The 21153-nt window shown below is 44.7% G+C and overlaps 1 protein-coding gene across 2 annotated transcripts in view; it reads left to right on the top strand.

Annotated features, from left to right (window-relative positions):
- Kcnab1 (potassium voltage-gated channel subfamily A regulatory beta subunit 1) overlaps window positions 1-21153 on the top strand; it is a 332096-nt gene that overhangs the window by 237702 nt on the left and 73241 nt on the right. For both annotated transcript variants that reach the window (XM_057757376.1, XM_057757377.1), the window contains exon 2: window positions 1779-1822. In XM_057757376.1, coding sequence (XP_057613359.1) covers window positions 1779-1822 — 44 coding nt within the window. The remainder of the gene's footprint in view (window positions 1-1778; window positions 1823-21153) is intronic.

The raw sequence follows: 21153 nt of genomic DNA, 5'->3' as shown, positions 1-21153 counted from the left end.
GTCCCTGCTGTGACAGCCTTTAAATTGGGAATTTTGTCAGGCATAATATGCTTCTTTCTCGGGCAAATGCAAGGTACATATTTTAGCTAGCTACTCCTCCCATGCTAGCGTTTAAAACTGTGGATAATATCTAAGATCCACTCATCCACAAGCAGGCAATTTAGAACAACACGTTGGGCCTGCTAATCTTCTGCTTTTAGCATCTCCAATTCACAAAGGAACTGGGAGCCGCAGAAAGGCATGCGCTACTATGCCGAGATGCTGCTGCCGTTCGGTTCACACTGTTCTGTTATAGCCTTCAGAGCAAAAAGAGCCTGGGGCACCATAAAACAATGCTGGGCCTCCCAAAAGAAAATGGAAGTGAATCTTCCAGGCCTCCATAAGCCAGAGCCTTCCTCCAGATGACTTCACTGAGGCTTGAAGCTCCAGGGTTTCCAGAAATCTGACTGACAGAATGAAGTGCCCCATGTCCCCATACTGATGTCATTCATGTCTAATATTAGCAGTAGAGCGTTTTGGGTTCACCTGGGAGAGGGGAGCTTTTATTTTTGAGTCGAACGAGAACAGATACTAAAAATGAACGTGGTGAGACTTCCTTCTGGCGTATCTGACACAGATAGAATAGGGAAGCCTGCGCAGCGAGACTATTTTGGATCAAATGGGGCAGGAATCCGTGGTGGCTGGAAGTCCGATGTGCTTTAAGACATTCTCTTCACCTCACTCGTGAATTCTGAGGGATTAAGAAATACAATGAAATCTGATAAAGACATTTGGTCACTCAGCGCCACCAAAGATCGTGATGGGCTTGTGAAAACCCTACCTGGGTGACAGAATAGACCCAGGCGATGTGTTTCAGCTCAGCGTGAGTGATGCACTTGGTTACTGGATGATCAAGGTTTCACTCTGGAGTAGAAGCTGGAAGGGGACTGTGCAGCATGTGGTCAGCATAGGGGAGAAATTTCCCCCAAAGTTGCAATTATTTCAACTTTGCCTCCTTGGTGTGATCTGCACACCGGTTCTATGAGACATTCACCAGGTGGGAACTGAGTGTCTTCTCTGAGAAATAGTATTTAGAGGACAGAAGAGGGTTGACTCTGGATTTCCATAAAGACTTGAATGCGCGCTACAACGCCCACTTACATCGCTATGCAGACTTAGAAAGCTATGTTCCTTTTACTTGATGAATTTTTAGAGATGAAAACCAAAAAAAAAAAAAAACGTTGAGAAATAAGACTTCTTCTTTAAAGGGTTATCTGAACTTCCTGTGTTAATTTTCTGCAAACTTGTATACAATAGATTATAGTAACGATGGATTTATGTGTGTTCTTTATTTGGAAGTAATAGTCTATCTTAGAAGGCATGAAGTCAATAATTCAACATTTATTAAGTGTGTCTTCTGGGGCATTGTCTGTGATGAATGATCGAGAGTTGGTTTGTGAAAAAGGTAAATGCCCTTGCTCTGGAAGAAAGCACTTTCTAGAAGGAAAGAGAGAGACAGGAAATGTAGTATCAAATTAGTAAAGACAATTGAAAATTGCAAAGCTTCATTTTGTGGCAGATAATTTGTTCTCAGGCTAAGCCTGAGAGATTTTTGAGTTTCTCAATGGCAGAATGAAATGGGAACGCCATGAGAATAGCAAAGGAAGAGAGGAACTTCCCGGGCCATGAGGAGAATCCCCTCTGCCTCAGCGCTTGTCAGCGAAAATAATATGCAGGGCTAAATTGCATGTTGCTTCACACGGGGAAGTGTTAACTGTTTTACTTTGCTTTCGTTCTAGGAATCTTGGGAAATCAGGACTCAGAGTGTCTTGCTTGGGTCTTGGTAAGTACTCAGGGTGTTATTGGGGGGACGGGTGGGAAGGTGGGAGACAGAGGGGTTACCAGAGAGTGACTGTGATGTAGGTCAATCAGGGTTTGATCTCAGAGGAGAGAGACTGGCCAGCTTTGCCCATTTCCACTCTGAACCTTTCCTTCCCAGCATTCCCCTCTCCCTGTCTAGGCCCAGGAACCCATCATGTTTGTTCACTTCTCCCTCAAGCAGAAAGCAGACTCAGAGGAAGAGGACCATGCACCTCTCCTGCTCACCTGGTGTATAAGATGTAAATATGCATACATGGGCTTACCTTGGCCTGCCTTCAGTTTACCTGAATGCCTCTCTGTTCTTACTTCCCCTTTGACTAATTTCTCCACTTATTTCCCGAAGTTGCTATGTATTTTGTCAGTTTTTAAAAATCTACTCCAAATTATTGGGAACAAGCTGAGATAAGGCCCACACAAGTGTTGTCAGCTGACAGAATCTAGAAAAACAAGGGAGATGGTCCTCTAGGCTTTCCTGTCCGTCGCCATCTTGATTATGCTGGTTGCTATGGGAAGACCCATCTAAACTGCAGATGGAACCATTCCCTGGCAGTAGACCTCAGTCTGAACACAATGGGGGGTGGGGATGCCTTTTAGAATGGAAATGTTTATTCTGTGCCATTGTACAGCTGTCAAAACATAGTATGGATATTGTGCTGTATGCATGTCAGGCTGCGTCTAAAGTTGGGGAAAAAAGAAGTAGCTAGGGTTACAGGGAACTCACGAAAAAGGATCACTGTGTCCACAGAGCAAGACCAATCAAGAGTCTTTATTCCAGCCGACTGGGACCCCACACAGGTGTTCAGGGACCTAGCTGTGGTCCAAAGTGCCCAGAACACTGGGATTTTAGGAGCAGAGACCTTGTCCAGGCATCTCATTTGGCAGCTTCAGGGGATGGGGGCGCGTCACACAGTAAGCAGTTGAAAGCAAACCGTTTCAACAAAAGTGAAGTGGTTAGCCAGTCCCGAGGAGAGCTCTGCACAAACAGGCAGCTAAGATGGCGGTTAGCTGGAGGAGGTTCTGCACAAGCACTTTTAACAGTGACTGAGATAAGTTAGCTAGGACATCCTGACCTGGGGTTTCTAGAGGAGATGGAGATCATATTCTGGTGAAACTTGAAATGACCTCAGCAAGACTGCAAGATGGAGGAACTTCTGCACTCCTTTCCCTAACGCACTGGTGTTCAGTTCGGTTTACCTTTTCGTTTGTATTCACTGAGACACTAATGTGGAACAGCAGTATACACATTCACCTCTCTAGAAACGCTCGCACAGACACATCAGATGGCATCTCAGGTGACCCCAGACACACGTGAAGAGTGGTTCTCCTCCCTCTAGAACTGTTTGGAAATGTTCTTGCAGGCAAATGCTCCCAGACATGTGTTTCCTAGGTGACTTTAATATCTCTCAATTTGACAATAAAGATTAATTAATTTTCACCAAGTTTTTTGAGAATGTGTATGGTAAATCATAATTATACATTATTGGAAGGAACTATTCAGGGGCATAAGATTTAAAATATAGTAAAGTAAGAAAATAACAGACGAGAAGATAACTCAGCAGATAAAATGTTTGTCACACAAGCATCAGCTCCAGAGTTCATAACCCCAGAACTCATGTAAAAGAGCCATGTATGCATAGCTGCCTGCCTGTAACCCCAGCATGAGTGGGTGGAGACAGGAAATCCCTGAAGCAAGTTGGTTAGCCAGACTACCCAAAACTGAAAGCTTTGGGATCTTCCAGAGATCCTGCCACAATATATACAAGACAAAGAAAAACACTTGACATCAATCTCCATCCACGTAGATACACAAACATGTGAGCCTGCAAACTGACATGTACCCACACACATGCAAACATGCATGTATTCTACAAATGTGTACATACACTCAAAAAGAGAGAGGAAATACACACAGACACACACACATACCACATATTGATGTATTTAGAACTATGATGTAAAAAGTATTGACTATCTTGAAGTTGGTATGGTTTAGTCAGTAGGCACATAGGACTGAGCACAATCTAGTTCTTGTGGCAAATACTTGCAATCCTAGCACTTGGGAAGTGGAGACAGGAAGATCAAATGTTCAAAGAAATCTTCTGTTACTCAGACTGTACTACCCGAGATCCTGTCTCGAAAAGGAAAGAAAAGGAGGGCGGTAAGATGGCTCAGTGAGTAGAGGTGCAGGATGCAGAACCTGACAGCTAAGGTTGTATCCTTGGGATCCACGTGGTGGAAGGAGAGAACCAACTCCTACAAGTTGTTCTCAGACTTCCATATGCACACCATTGACATACACATGTGTGCACACATACATACATACACACACACATACTCATTTACATACACTATGCACACAAACACAATAAGGATAAATAAGGATAATCTCTAAACTTTTAAAAGAAAAAACAAGGAAAATTCAAACAAAAGATGGTAGCAAAATTGAAGAGCCCCCAAAATATCAAATATGTCTCTAAAGAGCAGACGGCAATGCATTTTGGTTTGTTGGTCCCGGTTTTGTTTGTTTTTCTGTCTTTGGTTGGTTGGTTGGTTGTTTGAACTGGACCTGTATGAACCATTTAGTTTAGTGAACTTTGAAATGGGTGTCATCTAAGAACAGTAAATATCAATTTGAGCATCAAGACTTTTGAGCCCAAATACCTGTGATAAGACACTGTGTAAGAAAAAAAAACAGTATAAAACAAGGCAGTTCACGAGGCTGACTGGCTTCATTCGAAACAGGTGATGGCATGACGTCCTTCCAGGGTGTGTTTCTGCTGCCTCTGTGAAGAAGAAAAGATTAAATATTCGCAGGAGTAATACTGTGCCCGCCTTAGGTATCTCATCAAGCTCCCCAGACCCCCGCTGTCAGATCAGTGAAGTTGTGTTACTGCTCAAGGCTTAGATGTCAGCTCAGTCATCAGGCCCATGTTCATCTGAGACATTGGAAAGTAGGCATTGACACTTCTAGGCAATCAAAAGACCGCAGATATCTTTTGTAGAAATGCTTTAAAGGTCATAGTTAAAGGTGATAGTTCTGACCTTCTCTGTTTGAGGAATGGCTAGAAGCTTCTTGCCTGCCAAGCTTTCTTCTGGCAGGTGAGGAGCAGAGAAAAGAGGAGAAGAACGCAAGGATGATTTGAGGATGACCTGACGATGCAGCTAAGGAACACAGGCCTGGCAAGGAAAAACAGAGAAAGAGGAAGCAACTGTCACCCGGAGAGAGCATCAGCAGGGCCATTGTGTAAATACACCACCCTCGTCATCAAGGCCTAGTAGTATCAAAAAGCAGAGGGGAAAATGAGTAAATACGGTCTAGAATAATCTCAGGGCTTCTGTGGCAGCCAGAGCCTGAGAAGGCTAGTAGGGTAAGTTAGTGAGCTGACACCCTGCTTTTCAGCTTTTCCCATCTGGGCCCCTACCCTGCCGAACCACAGCAACCTTCTAGAGTACAAGCAGTGAATCTTACAGCTAGGCATTGTGGGCTTCTCTCTAAAGCCTTGCGTGTGTGCAGAGCATAATGCTCGTCTCCCTCTGCCTTTGCGATGCTCTCACTGTGCTTAAATATTTTGACACCAGGAGCACATGACATTAAACATTTAACATGGTTAGGATTCTTTTTATGATATCCTTCGTGATTCCCATTTCTGTTGCTAAGGCCACGGTAAACTAGCCACCTCACCTATTGTTATAGCAATGGTCATAAGCGTTTATGAAGTGCCTCCAGACACTTGAGAGACCATTTAAATAACAATTTCTTTCCTCAAAGATTTTTAACAATTTTCCTGTATAATGCAAACGGAATGAAGTTTCAGGAGACCAAAATACCCACGGCATCCAAGTGGTGCATGAATATTAAATGCACAGGGGCATTCTAGGCTTTCTAACAAAACCACAACACGTACATAGAAAATGAGTGGGCATTTATTTTTCTATAAAATAAGACTTATATGTGTACGTGTGGGTAAGTGTTCGTGTTAGTGCACTTGTGTGCACGGGTACCTGTGTGTGTGCCTTGTGTGTGGAGGCCAGCAATCAGCCTCTGCTGTCATTCCTCATGGGCCAGCCACTTGTGTTTCTCATGGACTTGGAGCTTTACAAGCGGTCTGCACTGGTTGGCCAGGTAGCCCCCAAGATCTACCTGTCTCCCTTCCCCAGGGCTGGGATTAGAAGCACCATGCCCCACCTCCAGCCTTTTAAAGCAGATGCTGGAGGCTGAACTCTGATCCTGGTGTTTACACAGCAACCGCTTCACCCATTGAACTTTCTCCCGGGGGGGCCCTACCCAAATGGGATTTTAAGTGAATAGCTAATGGATAAATTGCTTCCTAAGAATTGCTGACAAACATCGCCTCTGAGCACTTGCCTTTGCTCGAAAGAGTCCATTAGGACCAAAGATACAATAGAGGGAGGAAAATAGTAGCCGAACATTCCATCCAGCAATTAGAAGAATGCGAATAGAAAAAAAAAGTCAGAACCCATGATTGGGCAATTGGCAGGAAGAGTAAAAAATTATAAACATGGCTTTCCTAAAAAGCAACTCCGTTGACCTTGGGAGAGGGTTGAAGGGGAGGGGAGAGGCGGGGAGGGGAGCAGAGAAAAATGTAGAGCCCAATAAAAATCAATAAAATAAAATAAAAAAAAAGCAACACCGTTATGAGAGACTCCATCTTTGCAATCACCAGCTCCTTTACAAAAGAGGGAAACAGACTCAGGAAGAGCCCACCCCTGCCCAAAGCCTGTGGTAGAGCCGGCAGTCTCAACCCTTGTTTTGTGTCTCTCACTGCTATGGGGGAAAATCATCTAACAATTTAAAGAAAGAAACACTTATTTTGCTCATGGTTTCAAAGGTTCAAAGCATGGCCAGTATTTCTGAGCTCATGGTGGGTCAGTACAGCAAAAGCAGCAGGAAGGAAGAGGCTGTTCACCTCATGGCAGACAGGAAACAGAGGGGATCACAACGGGAAAGGGTAGGACAAGATACAGCCCCAGAGGCATGCTTCCAAAGACCTGATTCCCCCTTCCAGGCTCCACCTTTGAGAGCGGCCATCTCCCACGACTTTTTTTTTTTTTTGCTATTTATTTATTTTTTTATTAATTAATTTATTTAATTATTAAAGATTTCTGCCTCTTCCCCGCCACCACCTCCCATTCCCTCCCCCTCCCCCAATCAAGTCTTCCTTCCTCCTCAGCCCAAAGAGCAAGCAGGTTTCTCTGCCCTGTGGGAGGTCCAAGGACCACCCACCTCCATCCAGGTCTATTAAGGTGAGCATCCAAACTACCTGGGCTCCCACAAAGCCATTACGTGCAATAGGATCAAGAACCCATTGCCATTGTTCTTCAGTTCTCAGTAGTCCTCATTGTCCATTATGTTCAACGAGACCGGTTTTGTCCCATGCTTTTTCAGACCCCGGCCAGCTGGCCTTGGTGAGTTCCCGATAGAACATCCCCATTGCCTCAGTGTGTGGGTGCACCCCTCGCCGTCCTGCGTTCCTTGATCGTGCTCTCTCTCCTTCTGCTCCTCCTTTGGATCGTGAGACTTCAGTCCAGTGCTCCAATGTTGGTCTCTGTCTCTGTCTTCTTTCATCGCCTGATGAAGGTTAATATTCAGGGGGATGCTTATATGTTTTTCTTTGGGTTCACCTTCTTATTTAGCTTCTCTAGAATCACGAATTATAGTCTCAATGTCCTTTATTTATGGCTAGAAACCAAATATGAGTGAGTACATCCCATGTTCCTCTTTTTGGGTCTGGCTTACCTCACTCAGGATAGTGTTTTCTATTTCCGTCCATTTGTATGCAAAATTCAAGAAGTCATTGTTTTTTACTGCTGAGTAGTACTCTAATATGTATATATTCCATACTTTCTTCATCCATTCTTCCATTGAAGGACATCTAGGTTGTTTCCAGGTTCTGGCTATTACAAACAATGCTGTTATGAACATAGTTGAGCATATACTTTTGTTGTATGTTTGGGCATCTCTTGGGTATATTCCCAATAGTGGTATTGCTGGGTCGAGAGGTAGGTTGAACCCGACTTTCCTGAGAAACCACCACACTGCTTTCCAAAGTGGTTGCACAAGTTTGCATTCCCACCAGCAATGGATGAGAGTGCCCCTTTCTCCACAACCTCTCCAGCAGAGGCTATCATTGGTGTTTTTGATTTTAGCCATTCTGACAGGTGTAAGATGGTATCTTAATGTTGTCTTGATTTGCATTTCCCTGATTGCTAAGGAAGTTGAGCATGATCTTAAGTGTCTTTTGGCCATTTGAACTTCTTCTGTTGAAAAGTCTCTGTTCAGCTCAGTGCCCCATTTTATAATTGGATTGATTAACCTTTTACGGTCTAATTTCTTGAGTTCTTTGTATATTTTGGATATCAGACCTTTGTCAGTTGCGGGGTTGGTGAAGATCTTCTCCCAGTCAGTGGGTTGCCTTTCTGTCTTAGTGACAGTGTCCTTTGCTTTACAGAAGCTTCTCAGTCTCAGGAGGTCCCATTTATTCAATGATGTCCTTAGTGTTTGTGCTGCTGGGGTTATACGTAGGAAGTGTTCTCCTGTGCCCATGTGTTGTAGAGTACTTCCCACTTTCTCTTCTATCAGGTTCAGTGTGTTTGGACTGATATTGAGGTCTTTAATCCATTTGGACTTGAGTCCCACGACTTTTTAGCTCACCAATGGATCAACGTGTTTTAGGTCATGCCCCTAGGGATCTAATCCTCTCTGGAGACTCTGGCTCCTCTACACTCAGAGCTGTGCTTTACTAAGACTCTGGGTGTCTATCGATCCAACCAACCTGACAATAGAGACTAGTCATCCTCCTCCCTCCGGGGCAACCCCAGCCACCTGTAACCTGCAAGCACATGCAGCCATTACCATCATCCTCCATGAGAAGACAGTAGTTTGTGATGGTTAGTGTTAATTGTGGAGTTGAAAGGGTTTAGAATCCTCTAGGCGGCAAATCTCTTCACCCACCTGTGAGGGATTATCCTCTTCATTAACCTCTGAGAATGTCCTCAAATGAGCATCTTGAGCGGCTTCAGTGATGCTGGATGATCTATCTTAGCTGCGGGTGGAACCATTCCCTGGCTAGGCATCCTGGACTGAACAGAACAGAGAGAGAGGAGTACAGCTACCCACGGCTCTCTTCTTCCTGATTACGGATTCCATATGACTAACTGCTGCGGGTCCCAGCTGCCTTGACCTCCCAGCTGTGATGGGTTCTACTCTTGAGCTGTGAGCTGAAGTAAACCCTTCCTCCCTTAACGGTCTTTGTCACGGTGTTTTCTGACAGCAACAGAAAAGAAACCGGGACAGTTCTAAATTACACGTGAGGCTCTTTCAGCCCTAAGAGAGGTCATGTGCGCATAGGCAGATTCAGCACGACTTCTGACAGTAGCAGGCATCCAACTAGACACTGTTAGAACATGAACCGAGTCTTGGCATCCCTGCCCAGCATTGCGGTGGCAACAACCATCAGTGTTTCCTGGTTGTAACCGGAGCCAGAATCTGTTTCTACCGCGGATCAGGTCCACTTTCACTGTGAGACTTCAAAGTCGGAATGCTACCAAGCAAAGACGGTTTTGGTTTTGTGTAGATGCCATGAATGATGTCCTGCCTTTTAATTGTTGGTCTACTACCTAGATGATACCATGTGTTTCCCCATAGCCCCTCTACTGAGCATCTTGGCCATAGCATGTGTTGTATATATACAGTTCGAATCCCAGTGTTTGCTCTAAGTTTATAGAGAGATTATTCTTCAAAACCTTCTGCAGTACATACACTCAAATTCAGGTTCAATCATCTTGATCAGTAGTACACTTGAGTTCCTTTAACAGTGAAGGAAAACCACTGGGGGAATCATTTGGGGTGCCACCTTCCAGCACAGTGAGGGGTTGTGCTTCTAAGGTGTTCATTGAAGAGAATGACACCTCAGACATCTATCTCTGGAAGGACGCCATAAATACCTTAGTGGTCTCCCTGCGGGTCACTGTTCACATGCCACAGGGGTCACAGCTCAAGATACGAATAAAGTCCCAGGTCTTCCTAGATAGACTGAGGATGAATTAATCAAAAACTTTCCAAGACAACTGAGCAAAAACCCTGGCTCCAAGCCATGCAAAAACAGTTTCAAAAAAAAAAAAAACTCACAGAAATTTCTAGATGAGATACTAATTTCTTCAGGTCTGTGTAGGCAGTAAACTCATATGGTGTTTGTGAGAAATCAGACTGAATTCTGTAAGGCTTTTCCATTATCAGGCTGATCTCTGAGTGGCAAAATGGCTGTCATAGCTCCAAGCCTCATATCTCATTGGCTGTGGTATCCTTCTGTGAACCAGTTCCTCAAGGACTTCAGACAACCGTGAACTGCCTAGCTAAGGATATGGTTTTGTGGCACAGCGTTTCCCTAGCATGAATGAAGCCCTGTGTCCATTCCTAGTACCCCATAAACAGATGTGGAGAGATGGTCGGTGGTTAAGAGGGCTCATTTTGGTCTCAGAACCTACATGGTAGCTCACCCCTGCTTGGAACAATCTGTAGTGCCAGGCTGGTTTGATGCCACTGCCTCCATGGGTACCTACACTCACACAAACATACCCACACACAGACATTAAACATACACATCTACACGTAATTAAGCATAAAATAAATCTTCTTTAATAATTTTTTTTAAAAAAGGAATTACTATATGCCACTGAAATTACATTCTCAGAAGAAATGTCAAGGGATATTTTCTAAAGAGAGGAGACTTTGGTTGGCTTTAACACACACGTGACCGTCATGACGAGTTAGACCCTTCCGATCATGTTCAGCCTCCCTGAGTCTTTATGAGGCTGTTAATAGCTACGGTCAAATATCTAAATTCTCCCTTTCTCTTTGACATGAAGCACGCTCAGGGTTTAGGGAGTCAGTCCACATTCACCTCCTGCTGCCTCAGTTTACCTAGTAGACAATTTCTTCGGCTTTGGCTCCACCCCCCCCCCTTAAGATTTATGTTATTTCTATTTTATGTGATGGGTGTTTATCCTGCATACATCTCTGTGCACCATGTGTGAGCAGTGCCTGTGGAAATCAGAAGAAGGTGTCAGGTCTCTTACAAATAGAGGCACAGACAGGTGTGAGCAGCCATGTGGGTTCTAGGAATCAAACCCTGGTCCTCTGGAAGAGCAGCCAGTTCTCTTTACTGTTTGGCCCATCTCTCCACACCCCAGCTGTGACTTTTTAACATATTATTGTTTTAATTTTTGAAGTTGAATTTGTGAGAGAGGGTGCCTGTGCGCATGGAGGTCAGAGGGTGGCTTGCAGGGGCAAACCTCTCCTTGCAACATCTGAGACCCAGGAACCAACACAGGTCATCGAGTTTAACAGCCAGTGCCTTTCCTCCTGGGCCATTTTACCCTGCCAGGCTTTTAATATATTCTTTCCTACATGTTCCCAATAATCTTGAAGGATCCGTGAGATGCGTGGCTTATTTACAAACAAAAGCCTCATCCTGCCACCTGGAGAATGAACACATGCAAAGGAAGGCATCTGTGAGAGCGAGGCAGAAAGTACCGCTTCATTTCATAGCTGACAACTAACTAAAATGAGAAGAGAAGGAGCTGCCCAACAGTAGTTATAGAAAATGGCTGATGAGGTAATGAAGAGAAGCTAAATCAGAGCGGACAGGCAAATCGCGGGGACGACTTGCGGCTGGAGAGAGGGAGCAAGGGAGATGAAAGGCTTACCCGGCACTCTGAACTCTAACAAGCTTTTCCCAGCCGTGGCTTCGTGTTCTTTCTTGGTCTCTGACCTTACCTCCCGTTCATATTCACACTGTAGGCTGTTCCTTCAGCCTTCACTCAGAAGAAACTACAAGAGCCGCTGGGTCTTGTCTCGTGAGTTCCCTAAGGCTAGAGGCCGACTAAGCCTAGTGCATCCCGTAAGAGGGGGAGTCCAGTGCACCGCTGGTCTTTCAGTGCACATGACTGAAGGACCAACAAACAGATCCTATGCTGGGAAAGTGGGAGGAAAGGTCACAGGGGCAGATCCTAGCACAGTCTGTCCTAAAGGAGCCTGGTTCTCGGGCTACAGCGCCCCCACAGGCTGCTTATTTGAAATGCTGTGTACTGATGGTCCACGCACCGGCAGGTCATAGATGGGGTCCATGCTGGGGAGTGCCAGCTCAGAGCCCTGGTTGTGGGCCTGGGTAGTAACTGAGTTGGCCAGTCAGGTCTCTGCCAGTGCTGCTTCTCCCCCACACACAGGTGAGGGTCAGAGCCCGCTCTCCTGTACCCACCTCATCGGGGGTCAGCTCTCCTGCAGCTGTGATGAGGGGCGAAGCCAGCTCTCCCAGGACTGGGGTCAACAGGGCCAGCTCTCCTATGTCGGGGCAGGGCCAGATCTCCCAGAGAGGTGAGCGCAACCCTCGAATTTCAACACTCATGACTTGCGTAGCCCTTGGTGGTAACATGGGTCATAGACATCAGCACAGACTCCAGCTTCAGCAGGATCACTGACCCAAACAATGCCCTTGGCAGCAGTTCAGGCCTGAATGTCACCATGGTCCTGGGAGGCAGCTCAGGTCACTCAGATCAGTATGGCCCCTGTGGCAGCATGACCCCCAGACACCAGCATGGCCTCAGGTGGTGGCTCATTCCCCAGGCATCCGCATGACTGTTGTTGGTAACAGGAACCACAGACATAAACACAGAGCCTGGCTGTGGTAGGGTCATGGACCCAGACATGACCCTTGGCATCATCTCAGGTCCAGATGTCAGCATGGCCTCAGGGGGCAGCGCAGGGCATCCTAATCTGTATGGCACTGGACAGCATGGTTCTTGGACACCAACATGATGTTAGGTGGTGGTCCGGATCCCAGGCAACCTGTGTCCTTTGGTGGCGACATAGGCCATGAACATTACCACAGACCCCAGCTGCAGCAGGATCACAGACCTAACTTGGGCTTGGGCGTCATCATGAGTCCAGGTCCATAGAGCTGCTCACTGTAACAGTGCCCACCCGCCTGGTGCCTCAAGGTGTCTTCCACCCACCCAGACTGAGCAGGGCTGGGCGGGTCTGTACTTGGGATGTTTTTAAAAACATAAAATACCATTTAAAAAAATAGTAAGTTGCCAAATTCCAGAAACTGAATGGAAAATATATTAGTCTGGCTGCCTTCTTTAAAGAGAAGGTCAAAGATAAAAAGAAAGTGGTCAAGTATAACTCAAATATGAAGAAGTAAGAAGTGTGAAAATGACTATAAAATTTATCATGGGTGGTTATTTATTATTTATAAGATTTATTCATGTGACTCATGTGAATGAAAGCATTCCTGAGCATGTCTCACAACCTGAGTTTGATCCCTGAGATGCACATAGTAGAAAGAGACTAACTTCCAAAAAAAAAAGGCCTCTGACTTCCACACATGTCCTGGTAACTGCACACACTCGTGCACGTGCACACATGTTCAGACACACACACCAGTAAAATATAATAATAATTCATCATGAAATCAATGAGAAATCACTGAAGCATTCAAGGCATCAACGGTAGTGCGTTGATGGATAGCGATAGCTGATAGAGAGGCATCTCTGAAGAAAACAAAACCATAGGATCCCAAGAAAGGAAGAAATACAAGCGTGGGAGAGGAATGTCCCTAATGGGAGCAGAAGATGGCACTGCCTTGCTGTGTGTTCATTTTGTATGCATGAAGCGGGTTCCAAGAAAACGATTTGAGGACAAGCAGTTTTCTCTGTGATGGCCCTTGTCATCACCATTTTTATCAGTAGAGATGTGGGGCAGGGAGGGAGACCAACCACTGGAGGAGCCAGTGTACAGCGGGATCAACAGGATGAAGGAACCAGGCAGATGCGCACCCATGGGCGAGGAGGTGGGCCACTGTTGGCCAGCAGAGTTGTATGCGGTGGGAAGCTTATGGGGAATCCCATCCCCTCCGGGACCTTGGCAGATGCTATAGTAGGAAACAGAAAGCATTTGTTGTATGACAGCTTTATTTTCTTCTCTGTACACCAAGGGGTCTGTTATCTGGGAAGCTGGAAGGAGAGGTGTGGTGATGCCGGAGGGTTAAGGGACCAACAACTTCTAGAGAGGGAGGACTGGCAATGGCTCCATCTCCACCACTTGTGACTTTTTCCAGCATCTTCGTTACGGATGATGAACAGCCAGATAATCAGGTCTGTCCACCTTAGAGCTTTGCCAGGAAGGTGCCATGAATTGGCACTGAAGTCATGGAGCAGAGGACAGGGCAGGAGAAATGAGCCCACAGGTGACCCTTGTGATCTTGTCCCAGAAACAAGAGTGCTGATGCTCTTTTTATCCCGTCTTTTCTTCTGCTAAGCTATTTTTACTGTAGTCATTACTTCCACTGGGACTTTTGCAACTAGTAAAATGAAGGTCAGAGAACCAAAGAGAGAATGCTGAAGGAAGAGGCTTTTCTTGGTAATTACCTATGGCTGTGAAAAGACACCGTGACCAAGACAATTTATAGAAAAAAAAAAAACCATTTAATTGGGGACTTGCTGACAGATTTGGTTGTCCGTTATCCTGACAGGGAGCATGGTGGCAGGAAGGCAGGCATGAATGGTTGTAGCTGGGAGCTACAACCTGACAAGCAGGCAGCAGGCAGAGAGAGACATTGGGCCTGGCATGGGCTTTTGAACACTCCCAGGGATACACTGCCCCCAACAAGGCCACACCTCCTCCACCTAATCCTCCCAGTTTTGCTAATTGTGAACCAAGCATTCAAAGGGATAAGCCTATTACAGCCATTCTCATTCAAACCACCGCAGTCTGTAACAATCTGGTGAACCCAAAGGCCCTACAAGACATCACAATCTCCAACCTGGAATCAAAGTCACCTTCGGCTTCTCCGCTACATGATTCTTCACTTTGTTACTGTTCTTTCTCCTGTACTTTGGCTTCTCTCACGGATGGACTGAGTACATTCCCATAATGTCCCAAGCTTTACTTAGAACAGTTACCAGCTCTGGCTGCCATTCCACCCATGCGGAAAGATTTATTTATAAATAAATACAGAAAAACAAACAGACAAAGAACAGCTATGCCTGGACCTTTTATCAGACTAACTAAATCACGGTCCCTAGTGGGGCAGCTCATCAGCTCCGTGGTCCCACTTACTGGGGTGGAGCTGAGGCTCAGTGAACTGAACTCAGAGCTCCAGCCTGGCTTCCTGCTGAGAGGCAGTACTTCTTACCTGAGTTACTTGCTCATCAATGACTGGATAGATAAGAAAGTCAGACACACATAGAGCCCCCGTCCTGAGGAAGGGACCCTGAGTGTCCCACCTGCCCTTACCTTTAGAAGTCATTCTTCATCTCAGTAGGTGCACTGAAAGAAACAACTTGAGGGAGGATGCATTTGGGCTCCCAGTTTTGGAGGCCTCATTCATGGTGGCAGGGAGGGAAAATCAGAGCAGAGCAATTCCTGTCATGGTGACCAGAAAGCAGAGGAAAGGCAAACAGCGTAACTTGGAGAAGGACATAGGCCTTAAGAGCACGCCCACAGACCTTCCTTCATCAAGACCTCCTAGATCTCACCACCATTTGATAATCCATCATATTACGAATCCATCACAGAATCTGTGCGTTCGTTATGGCAGAGCCTCTGCAGTCTAACACCTCCAAAAACTCCATCAGGGACACATCCTGAAAAGCCTTTCACTATCCCTTAATCTAATCAAGAAAACAGTAAGACAATGAAGGTTAGCCCTGAGGCTCTGTGTAGAGTCTAGAATAAAGTGAATCTCTAGGTATTAGAGATAGATCAGCATGGTTTTAAGATTTAGGATCGCTCCACTTTGTTCTTAATGTTGAGCTAAATTTCTGGATATAATTACTGAACAAGGAACATTTCTATCACGCCAATAGAAATAGAAGAGTCTGCATAAGAAGAGTCTGTGTCATTCTGCAGGTGATGTAGAAATACCCACCTAGGACTTAGTATAGTTGTAAATCTTCTAATAGAAAAAGATTATAGATACATTTTTAAAGCTGAAATTATTAACAGCTAATATCCCTAATGCATTAATGAAGTAAGCTACTGCTTATATATAAATTAATAAATCTATAGGCAAGCATAGGAAGTGAATTAATTTGAATACAATATGGCTGAGAATGAGAATTATTTTAGATTTTTGTCAAATCGTCCCATGTATATTTTCTGTTTTCATTATTTTATAGTTCAAGAATTTCTTAGCCAGAAATCACATTTGTAACTCTGCTTCAGCAAGAATGTCACACTATTCCTACTTCCTGAACACGAAATTTGTCTTTTAATAACATTTAATATCATATGCATCTGATCGTTCGTGGCCCAGGAAGAAGACTTTGAAAGAAATGTTACAAAACAGTTTTTTTTCATCTTTTTTACAATTATTATCTTCTTGTTTTCACCTAGACATGTTCCTTGCCTTTCAGGAAATTGAAATGCATTCTTAACAGATCCTAACAGCTGCACATACACACCCTGTGCTTTTACAGCCGCATGCACACACCCTGTGCTTTTATATCCAGAAACAACAAAGTTTCCAATATTACTGCTGTTTGAGGTAGGACACCTCTCTGAACTACCAGTGATGAAAAGGGCTCAACACAAACACTCACAAAGGGAAAGATGCAGAAAATCACACCGACTTTCCGATTTCTTGGTAAGAGTATTTTTCCAAAACTCTTACGCATAGTAACTTGCTGTGGAAAAGCGTGAGCAACCCAAAAAGGAACAAAAGAATGTATTTGAGCACAGACTAAATTCTAGGAACTGCGCAAAAATCTCATAGGGAAAAAAACATCATGTATCTTAGTCATAGGTCACATTTTGGAAGACAATATTAATTTTTTTAAGTTTAAGAATCAGAAATTGCATGTATTTCCTGTACCCTACAATAAGTATCTACTTTTATAGTGTTTAACTCACCTACATTAACTACTCTACATATTCTTACAAGAACTTTTCAAAGAGCAGTGTGGAAAAGCTTTAGTGATGCTATGTGTTGAGGTTTTTGTGCCCATTTGAGTAAATAATCTTCAATATATAGCCAACAATACTAGAAAATATTAGGATGTATGACCCAGAGATTTAGAATACAAACCACATTCAGTGTTCCTTTTCCATGGTCATAAAGTAGGGAGAATTATGATCTGTTGCCACCTTCTTTATGAACGGGTTGTCCAACAAAAAAACAATTTTCAAGTAGCTTGTGCTTTAGAAAAGTAATAGTACATACTTTACTGATGTATGCAAAAGAAATGAAAGAATTTAAAGAACAAAAACTTTAAGGATATTACATGTTTTTATTTTGAATTTTCCTAAGAGGCTTAAGGAACCAAATCAATTCAGAATTCATGTCTTCGTAAAGAAGTTCCAGGGGGCAAATTTCTGGCTTTAAATTAGTAGTTATGGTTAATCTAACACCAAAGTTCAGATCAAGGCTTATGGTGCACCAAGATATCTGTCCTACTGATGCTCACATAGCTCCTGAGCTACAGTGACGAGTCGAACCTACTTGTGATGCGCTTTAACACTCTTCTAAGATTTTAACCACTTCTTTTGTCACATACCTGCCACCCCTCCTACCTGCGACATCACTCCTTTGTCTATAAACTGTATTGATCAGACAAAATGGTTCTGGGCAAACTTGCCCTGAAATAACTCTTAAAACAACATGAAGCTAAGAGTATCCCTTGGTAGATAAATACAAAAATCTTTAAATCAAAGAAAGAAAAAATGGAGGAAGAAAGTGGGAATGGGGAGGAACACAGAGGGGGAGAACAAAGGAAAGAAGATCAAATATTTGTGCATAAAGGTCATAAGGATCCTGTGTCTGTTCCACCCATCTAACCCTCAGACCCTCAAATGTACACACAGGCTCAGAAGGTCAGTCTCCACCTCTCCTCGGGTGTTTCTGTGGTATCCCAACAGCATTATAAGTTAAGGGCTCTCTTCTGGTACAGGTTCCATTCCCAGATAATTTGCCACAGATACCACACCCTGTCATTAGCCAGTCTTCCAGCAGGTCTTGAGTTCTGAAGATCGTGCTGACTAACGCTTGGGTCAGTTTTCTGTGCATGAGATTAGGGCATTGCTCATAGAACCACAGAGTCCTTAGGCAAACTTTGATCACTGGTAAAACTGAGAAAACGCATAAGGTAGAGGTGACTCAAGGCATGGGGACAGCTATGTGGTATTCTTCATCAACAAATGGACAATTTGAGAGAGGAGATGCAGAGCTTATCACAACAAAGGTTTCCACAGGAGAGACATTTGGCAGAGGGAGCAATGTGGACAGAGCCCTACAGCAGGATGGTGCTGCAAACAGCCAGATGTACCATTGTCTGGAACAGAGTGTGGGGTAGGTAGGGAGAACGAGGCACATCACCAACCAAAATCAGCATGGGGCCATGGAGAGTGCGACTTAGCCGGCCTACCGCTGAAGAGCCCTGGCAGACTTCCTGGTCTGTAGGAAATGCGATGTTTTCAAACACTGCTGCGGTTTCCCACGAGGAGTAGAACTGATACATACGATGCATACAGAAGAGTCTAGAACAGTGGCTTCTCCACCGTCCCAATGCCGCAACCTTTAATACAGTAGCTCATGTTATGGTGCCCCGCCCCAGCCATAACATTATTTCCATTGCTATTTCATGGCTGTAATTTTGCTGTTGTTATGTGTTGTAATATGAGCGGCAGGGCTGCGTCCCCGGCACCCGGCCGCCCGCATGGCTTATGCCCCAAAATAATTACACGGAAACTGTATTCTTTTAAACACTGCCTGGCCCATTAGTTCCGGCCTCTTATTGGCTAGCTCTTACATATTGATCTAACCCATTTCTAATATTCTGTGTAGTACCACGAGCTGGCTTACCAGGGAAGATCTTAACCTGCGTCTGTCTGGAGTGGGAGAATCATGGCGACTCCTCACCCGGCTTCTTTCTCCCAGCATTCTGTCTGTTTACTCCACCCACCTAAGGGCTGGCCTATAAATGGGCCAAGGCAGTTTCTTTATTAAATGAAAGTAACTCCTCCATCAGTTATGAATCATAATGTAAATATCTGTGTTTGCCATTCATCTTAGGCAACCCCTATGAAAGGGCTATTCGATCCCACCTAAAGGGGTCGGGACCCACAGTTTGAGAACCACTGATCTAGGAAAAACCAAACACGTGAATCTGTGTGGCAGACCCTGAGCATTTTTTTCTCATTGTAGCTTCCTATTTTACTATATTCCAAGGGGTGGAGAAAAGGATTTAGATGGTGTTTAGTCCTTAGAAGTGTGTGCGCGTGTGTAAGCACACTTTCTTAGCAGTAAATGGGGGTACTTACTATTTGCACCTCACATGCCTGGGAGGCACACTCAAGTTCCACGTGGCCTTCGCCGCGTCCTTGTCTAGTTTTATTGCTTTTCCAAGCTCTTTTGAGAAGTCCAGATGTGAAAGGTCACCACCCTCACCCCCTGAGAGCGTGGGTGGTGTTACCAGTTCTTGAGAGGAAAGCCAAAAGAGGCTCTGTTGCTATCCCATTTGTTAACTCTGGCCAGATGCTCATTAGCAACACCCCAGACGCCAGAAGCGAGACGAGGCTGCAGCAGCTTGGATCCGAAAATAAGGGCCAGGCTCCGTGTCAAACACTGGCAGATGCGCGCAGGAACAAGTGCGCGCCGGAACACGGAAGGGTGGTTTCTCCGTGCCATTTGCAGGAGACATGGCCTTGAGCTGTGTCGCAGTCACAGCCTGACAAGCCCGCAGCATCCGTGCTGTGGCCACAGCAGGGCTTCTCAGTGCAACACGTCGCATTCAGATCTCTGGGTTGCTTGTTAAATACGCAGGTGATTTGGCTGCTGGTCAGATACAAATAATCAAAATCTCAGAGTGGAGCTTCTAGGGAATTCTAATGCTTAACATTCATGCCGTGAAGACAGGGAGTTAATGGCGGCTTCGGGGCAGGGGCTGTTAACCTTTTAAATTCTATTTCACCTGTCTCCTAAAACTCCTGTGTTGATGCTATTGCTATTATTACCACCATTATTATCACCATCTACGTCATCATTATTATTGTTGCCACCAGCAGCTATCCTCCTAGTGAGTGGAGGACTCAGGACTCCAGCCCTGGCCTGCCTGGCTACGCTGCTTCCTCAGCAAGCGGGCATCTCCATTTTCCATATGGGAGGTGAAAAGTACAAGAAGTGAATTTCTCAACCTTACCTCAGCCACCTGTCTAGATACCCTAGACCCGTCCCTAGAGATTCCTCCTCAGGCCAAGGATTTCTGTGTTCTTTACTCTGTTTACTCTTGAACTTCTCTTAATGAGTGAGCAAAGTTCTTTCCACACTATCTGATTAAGAGAATCACGGTAAATAGAAAACCACCTTAGCCCACCTAGGATGACATAGTAATGTGTTAAATTCTAGAATCAGAGACTCCTGACTACACAGCTATTGCTCCATCCCCCTCTAGCGAGAAGGACTGTGACATCTCTTCCTCCAGCATCTGCCCACAATGTCACCACCTCTTCTCACCGAAGTCACTGCAGCAAAGGGGGGACTGTCCTGGCACCCCTCTCTAGTAAAGGAAATGACTGGTCGAACCACGTCTCAACCACCTAGAAGCTAAAAGAACTGATGAATTACCAATGGGCATCATTCCTTCTTCAAGAAATCAAAGTAATTATGCTTGATAGGAAGTTACCCCCTTACTTTGAAGATTACTGATAGGCAAAAGGCAATTCGGTTAAACTTAACCAACATTGACCAACCATCTGCTAAGTTGTCACTTTTATTCTAGGGCTTTGGAGAGGGGTGAGTGTGTCAAGGGTCAGGGAGTGGTCCCCTTGAACAAAATAAGATGAATGTAACAATAGCTCACTTCCAAAAGGGGAAACACTATTTTATTTTTAAGTTATGGGTATATATGTAGCTTTATTAGCTTGCCATTGCTATAATGAAATATCTGGCATGGGCTACTTATTTAGCTTAAAGGTTTGAAGGTGCAAAACCCAGGATAAGTGGGAGTAGGGCTGATGGGAGGTACAGAGGGGCAGTTCACTTGACCTCTATGAGGCCAATAAGTACTGGCCCATTGTGACAGGAACACATGTCTGAACAAGCAAGTGACTTCATCTCAAACAAGAACAGAGAGGATAGAAGGGCAAACATTGCTCCTTTTGTAACAACTCCCTCATGAAGGCTGCCAGGGATTATCCTCAATAACTTTTGACCACCAACTAGGCTATACCTCTTAAATTCTCACTTCCCAATAGCACCAGGCCAAATTTTCAACATA

Source organism: Chionomys nivalis, chromosome 24 (assembly GCF_950005125.1).
Source record: "Chionomys nivalis chromosome 24, mChiNiv1.1, whole genome shotgun sequence".
Classification (NCBI taxonomy): Eukaryota; Metazoa; Chordata; class Mammalia; order Rodentia; family Cricetidae; genus Chionomys; species Chionomys nivalis.
The sequence above is the reverse complement of the archived record's forward strand: the minus strand, read 5'-3'. Positions and strand labels throughout refer to the sequence as shown.